The 6164-nt window shown below is 48.0% G+C and overlaps 1 protein-coding gene across 1 annotated transcript; it reads left to right on the forward strand.

Moving 5' to 3' along the window:
• Window positions 1-1940: 1940 nt before the first annotated feature.
• On the forward strand, window positions 1941-5847 carry CYTL1 (cytokine like 1). The gene is made up of 4 exons (XM_061191227.1): window positions 1941-2090; window positions 3937-3981; window positions 4124-4252; window positions 5484-5847. The coding sequence occupies exons 1-4, from the start codon at window positions 1941-1943 to the stop codon at window positions 5565-5567; spliced, it is 408 nt and encodes a 135-aa protein (XP_061047210.1). The 3' UTR covers window positions 5568-5847.
• The last annotated feature ends 317 nt before the right edge of the window (window positions 5848-6164 follow it).

Here is a 6164-nt window from a genome sequence, read left to right on the forward strand (position 1 = left end):
CACATCTGTGTTTGCTGCTTGCACCTCCAAACACACACAGTTCTGCCCTGCCTGAGAGGGCGCCCAAAAGGCGGTCCCCAAGTCATCTTGCTAAAGGTGTTTAGAGAACATGCTTTCACCTGCAAAACAGGAAGGCAAGGCTGTGATCCCTGCCCAGGGCTTGAACACAGAAAAGTAGCAAAATAGAACATCAGGGCGGGAAGAGACCTCCCACTGCCTGGGGTGATGGTGCTCTGTTTACGGAAGGGATTTTTGTGGGCAAACAGAGACAGGGAGAGGCTGGAGCTGAACTTTCATCCCTGCTGTTGATCCTCGATGCCGCCCCATATCCAGGACACCACACTCCTTTCCCTTAACCTTCTGGTCCTCCACTTTGGTTGTTTTGTTCTGGGAATGTGTGCCAGCCCGGGCCGCTCTTCTGCCCTCCCCTGCAGTGAGAGAGGCTTTGGAGACAGGCAGACCCAGGTGCACAGCTCTGCCTCCCCTTATAAGCCTTGTGACCCCCGACAGTTTCATATCCCCTGAGAGCCTCAGTTTCCTCATCTGGGAAATGGGAATAACCCCACCCACTTAACTGGCTTTCTGTGAGGCTCATGGCATTTGTGACAACAGCTGTGTAGTTGTATAAATGAGCTTCATGCATCACTGCCGGAGCATATGTTGTACTTGGTGTTAGTAAGAACCTTCCTCTCTTTTGACAGCTCCTTCTCCTTGCTTGTTCCTTGGTCTTGGGCAGCCCAAGAGCTCAAACTCATCTCTGGCTGCAAGAGTCCTGCTCTTCCCCAGTTCCACACTGCAGAATGGGAGGACGGAATGAAGACAAGGCAGAAAGCCCCATTGGACCCATTTGCCTCCAGCTTTATGACCTTGTGCAAGTTGCTGGAACTCTGTGAGTCTCAATTTTTCCACATGGAAAACTGGACTGTTTTCTGCAGTACCTGCCTCACAGGGATGCTTGTAGGAAAGGAGACAGTGACATTAGCTCTGACTGTGATAATAGCTCAGCATCTTCTATTCCTCACTATGCTCTTATCATCCCCATTTCACAGATAAGGAGAGGGAAGAAAGAGTTAAGAAACTTGCCCAAGGTCATCACAGAAGTGGGTGACCATGCGATGCACTGAGCACCTAAGAGCAGAGCTTAGTCTTCTAACTGGTACCCATGCTCCTGTATTTACAGGAGAGCAGCCTGCAGAGCATCATTGTTAAAAGAGACCCATATTTGGAGAACCAACCCTTCCAGTGGGTCTGCTCTGTACCAGGACTTGTGCTGGGAGCTTGAAGTGGACCAGCTAGGGGAATGCTCCCACATCCCCCATCACAGGCCCTAGCACAAGCCCATCTTCAAGATGCAGAGGCGCAGCTGCTCAGAAGGCAAGGGACTGCCCAAGGTTCCCCTGGCTAGTCAGTGGTGGGTGGATGGTGACACCCAGGCTGCCTGACCCCCAACCCCCGGATCACTGGTGCTCAATCCATCACTTCTGGTCCCTTTCCCTCCCCCAGTTCTGCTCCAAGAGATCAGACAGTTTTACCAAACGGTCCCCATTCTAACTGAAGGGGCTGACTGCCCACTCCCACCCCTCTGACTGAACCACCATCCATCCTGTCTCCCTCTTGTCCTCTGCCCCCCTCATCTGCCAATCCTGCCACTTCAGGAAGAGCCCCTGCCCAGAGAGCAAGTTCTATTGCAAGTTGTGTGAGAGGCAGACCCTGTTCCCTTCCAGGTGCCTGGCATCTCCCCCTCCCCGCCCCTGCCAGGAAGCACCTCCTCTCAACAAGGGGGACCTTTAGGTCTGAAAGGCTCCAGTGTCCCCAGGCCAGGTGGGCGTGCTCTTGGTCTTGGCTGGGCACCACCGGAAACGGAGGCGTGGAGGACCACCCGCAAGCCTCTGCTTAAAGGGGCGGCTGGCCTCGGGCTGCAGTCAGGCCGCCTTTGCACCATGACCCCCCAGCTGCTTCCCCTGCTGCTGCTGCTATTGGCCGGCCCCCCCGCCGCTCAGCCGGCTCCCCCGACCTGCTACTCCAGGATGCTGGCCCTGAGCCGGGAGATCACCGCTGACTTCCAGAGCCTGCAGGCCACGGAGCCTTCGGTGAGTGCCCTCGGCCCCGCTGAGGACTGGGAGGTCCATGCAGACCCAGTTCTCAAAAATTTGCCTTTGGACCAGGGAAAAAACGCTATTTTTCTTTTCTGGTCAATGTTAATTTCAAGGGTATTTGTGTTTTATTCCCATCCTATTAAATCCCGATGGTTTGCACTACCTTTTAAATACAAAGAAAATATAATCAAAGACATCACAATTCTTGTTTATAACTAGCTAGCAAATATCAGAGGATCTGTTTTAAAATGTAAAAAGAGAGAGAGAAAGAGAGAGAAGAGAAGAGAAGGGAAGAGGAGAAGAGAAGCTCCCATAGAGTTTAGAGCTCCAACTTAAGGAGGACCGAAGAGTTCAGCTTATTTATTCTCTCCACTAGCCAGCAGGAGCTAAGGGGACGACTCCCAGAATCAGCCCCACCCCTAACCTGCTGTAGGACCCTGAGCAAATTACTCAGCCCTGAATCTCAGCATCCTCAGCTGTGAGAGGGGATGGCTGAGCCCCTCACCGGCTTCTTTGGGCAGCTGGAGGGTTGAAGACTTGGATGCAGACACAGCCTGCACAGAGGACAAGCCAGAATGTCAGCACTGTTCTCAACACTGTGTTAAGAGGAAGACCCAGGGGCTCGGAGCCAGCAGTCCCACAGGGGCCACCCAGAACTAGAATCCGGCCTCCTGACTGCTCGTCCAGTGTAGAAACAAAACACATTAAACTTCAAAGCTCTGGTAAAATTTAAAAGTATCCCTTTACCACTTGTGAACCCTTCAAATAAAATGCACTGTTCTCAGATGTGGGGCTTAATGATACCTTAACACCTCCTTTGTATTTTCTTTTTGAAAGTTAAATGATGTGTATTTTTTTCAACTTATGAAAGTCATATACTTTGAAAATGGTTGCAAAAGGCACAAAAGACAAAGAAGAAAATAAATATTACTGCAATCCTACCACCTAGAGGTGACCTGCTGCCATCACATTCAGAGCATAGGATTTCAGCTCTGGGTCTGTACATAAGTTATCCAAGTGTGTAGACAAATTGGATCAAACAACACAGCAGTTCTGCAATTTACTTTTTAGTGACGCTGTCAAATAGATTAATATTTCTTTGTAACAACATTTGGTTGTATTGTTGCACCCCAATGTATCCACAAATTCCTTGCTATTAAATATGTAGAGCAATCTCCTTTTAAAAATATATGATTTTAAAGCTTAAAAAAATGCATAGGCTCAGAGCTGGAAGGAAGTGGAGGTTATGTGTTCTAACTCTCTAATCTCACAACTGGGAAACCGAGTCACAAAGAAGAAGGAGACCTACCCCATGTCGCACAGGGAATTACTGGTTGGGAGGGACCAGAATCTGGGTCTTCTGGCCTTCAGGCCGGCACAGAAGCAAAAGTGAAATATAGTAATATAAAAGTGTACATATATATACTGTTTTATATTACTGAAGTATATACTATATATATTACTATGTCTAGATTACAGTTATAGAACTGTTTTAATATATATACATATATAGACACACATATTTATATGTATGTCTCTCTCTCTATATATATGTATGTATATGTGTGTGTATGTATATATATTTATATATATAAAACAGTTCCCTAGCTCATAGTCAATGATATAATGGTTGCATTCTAAAAGTCGAATTCTAGAAGAGCAGTTTACTTTGGGGGAATGTGGCATATGGTACAAGAAAGTATTGTACATGGCAGCATCAAGGAAGGCCCCAGGGATCTGGGGCTGCTCTGGTTTTGGGGAGGCTGGCAGAGAGCCTTCTGTGGCCAGGCTGAGGGTGTGTCCCTGTGGGCAACACAGAAACCCGTTTCCCTTTCTGCAGGAGCGGTGTGTGAGATACCTGCCCAGGTTGTACCTGGATATACACGTAAGAGGGGTCTGCCTGCCTGTGGGAGGGCTTGGAGTGGGAGTGGGGAGAGACTCTGTGCAGAAGGACCAGGAGTCCCCAGCTCCCGCGTCTCTGGCTACTGACTTCTCCCATGAGACCCGTCCCTGTTGTCCATTCACAGAATTACTGTGTGCTGGCCAAGCTGCGGGACTTTGTGGCATCGCCCCAGTGTTGGAAGGTGGCCCAGGTAGATGCCTTGAAGGACAAAGTGCGGAAACTGTACACCATCATGAACTCGTTCTGCAGGAGGGTAAGTGACGCCATTGAACGTTCTTTTTCTACTTGTCATCAGCCAAGAATTTAAGAGAAGGGTTAGGAGAAGAGGGGGATGAGGAGGAGGAAGAGAAAAGTTTATAGGGTGCTTCCAGTTCACAAAGCCCTTCCTCAACCCTATAGCTCTTGCTAAGTGCTGGGGGACTCGGACAATGCTCCTCACATCCTCCAGCTCCATCTCCAACACCCAAGACCACAGGCTGTGAGTCAAATGGGGCAGGGATTGGGGGTAGAGGACTGTGGAATTCCGAGAATTCCCAGAGCCCTGGGGTCAGGGGAGACTTCCTGGGGGAGGGGCTTCGGGTGTGCTCTGTGTTGGGAGGAATCTGGCAGCAGAAGGGAGGGAGACGGGAAAAGCAGAGAATCAGCACTGGTTAAGATGTAGAAAGCAGAGTTGTGTGGTCCTAGGGGCACAGGCTTCAGCATCAGGCAGACCTGAGCCCCTGTCTTCACCTCCCTGCTTCCTAAATGCCAGTGTCCCCTCCACTCTCTGAGCCACAGTTTCCTCATTCGTGAATAATACCCATGTCAGGAGATCATTGGGAGGATTATACTACTTACACCCTGACCGTGTGTGTGCTGGGCGCTGTAGTAACTCCCTTGGTCCCAAGATCTCTATCAAGGTGACTAAACATAGAATACCAAACATCAGGCCTGGCCCAGGAAACTAATAATTAGCTATTAAGTTTTTTAGCTTTAAGTTTTATTAAGATTTTTTTGTTACTATGCATCAAAGATGAGACAAGCATTTTGTCCCACACCCATTTCCCTCCTCATTCCCCTCTCCCCTTGGTCGTGGAGGGGAGACAAGAAGAAGACATAATACAGTCTGAAAAGTGCCGCTATTGACTCTAAAGTGTTTGAAGGTGAGACCTGGTGCTGTTACTCATGGTATCCCCGATGTCTGGCCCAGAGTTGTTGCTCAGTAATTGAGATTTATTCATTTATTCACTCCCTTGCCCATCTATCCATCGATCCATCTGGTCAACCAACGTACAACTGAATTCAATAATAAAAGACTATGTGAGATTCAATGGGAAGGTGAAGAAAGACGTAACCAGCTCTCCTTGGGGGAATGAAGGTTGGGAAATTTTCACACAAAGGGGAAAAACTGAACAGTCTTTGAGGATAACCAGGAGTCCTATAGTTGTGCATGGGCTCTGTGGCCACCTTCAGTGACATTCCTGCTCATTGTACATCTTTTCCAGGATTTGGTGTTCCTGTCGGATGACTGCAATGCCTTGGAATACCCAATCCTAGTGACCACGGTCCTGCCAGATCATCAGAGCTAAGGCAGCTCAGACCAGAGAGAGACCCCAGGGGGACTGAAGTTATGTCAGCTGCCCAGACACAATGGGCTAAAGTCATGGCCCCCACAGGTCTCCCTGAAACTGTCATGTGTCTCTCCACCTTCTGGAAAGCAAGGCTTGTGCTCCTACCCTAGAACCAATTTTTAACACAGTTAAAAGCCTTGCTTCTCCTTCCCCTTGGTTTTGTCTTACCAGGATGGTTAGGTACACAAGCATGTTGATTTGATCACTAAGAAGAAAAGGGCAAACCAGCTTCCTTTTTATGAACAACTAGCTTGAGAACAAGCAAAATAGTATGTTTGCAGTACCGCTTTAACGTAATGGTACCATTTTTCTTTCTTGATAAAAACCTGCTTACATTTAACCAAGCTTCTATTTTATACCTTCTCTCTCTACAAATTTTCCTTACAGTTATCTTTCATTTTTAAGGAAATTTCATTATCTATAAGATGTATTTGCGAGGTTCATAATTACATAGTGCTGATGGGAACCACTCTTTCATTGAAAGGTGATGAAAATCAAATAAAGACTATCATTACAGTGAGAAACACGTGTCCTGCTGTATTTGTCCAAGGTGGG

The sequence above is a fragment of the Eubalaena glacialis genome, chromosome 5 (genome assembly GCF_028564815.1).
Source record: "Eubalaena glacialis isolate mEubGla1 chromosome 5, mEubGla1.1.hap2.+ XY, whole genome shotgun sequence".
In the NCBI taxonomy this organism is placed as follows: domain Eukaryota; kingdom Metazoa; phylum Chordata; class Mammalia; order Artiodactyla; family Balaenidae; genus Eubalaena; species Eubalaena glacialis.

Excerpts from the sequence above, each read along its gene's own strand:
- CYTL1 (XM_061191227.1), top strand. The coding sequence starts at position 1,941 with ATGACCCCCCAGCTGCTTCCCCTGCTGCTGCTGCTATTGGCCGGCCCC. Across the intron at positions 2,091-3,936 it reads TGCAGGCCACGGAGCCTTCG|GAGCGGTGTGTGAGATACCT; the intron begins GTGAGTGCCCTC and ends CCCTTTCTGCAG. Across the intron at positions 3,982-4,123 it reads GGTTGTACCTGGATATACAC|AATTACTGTGTGCTGGCCAA; the intron begins GTAAGAGGGGTC and ends GTCCATTCACAG.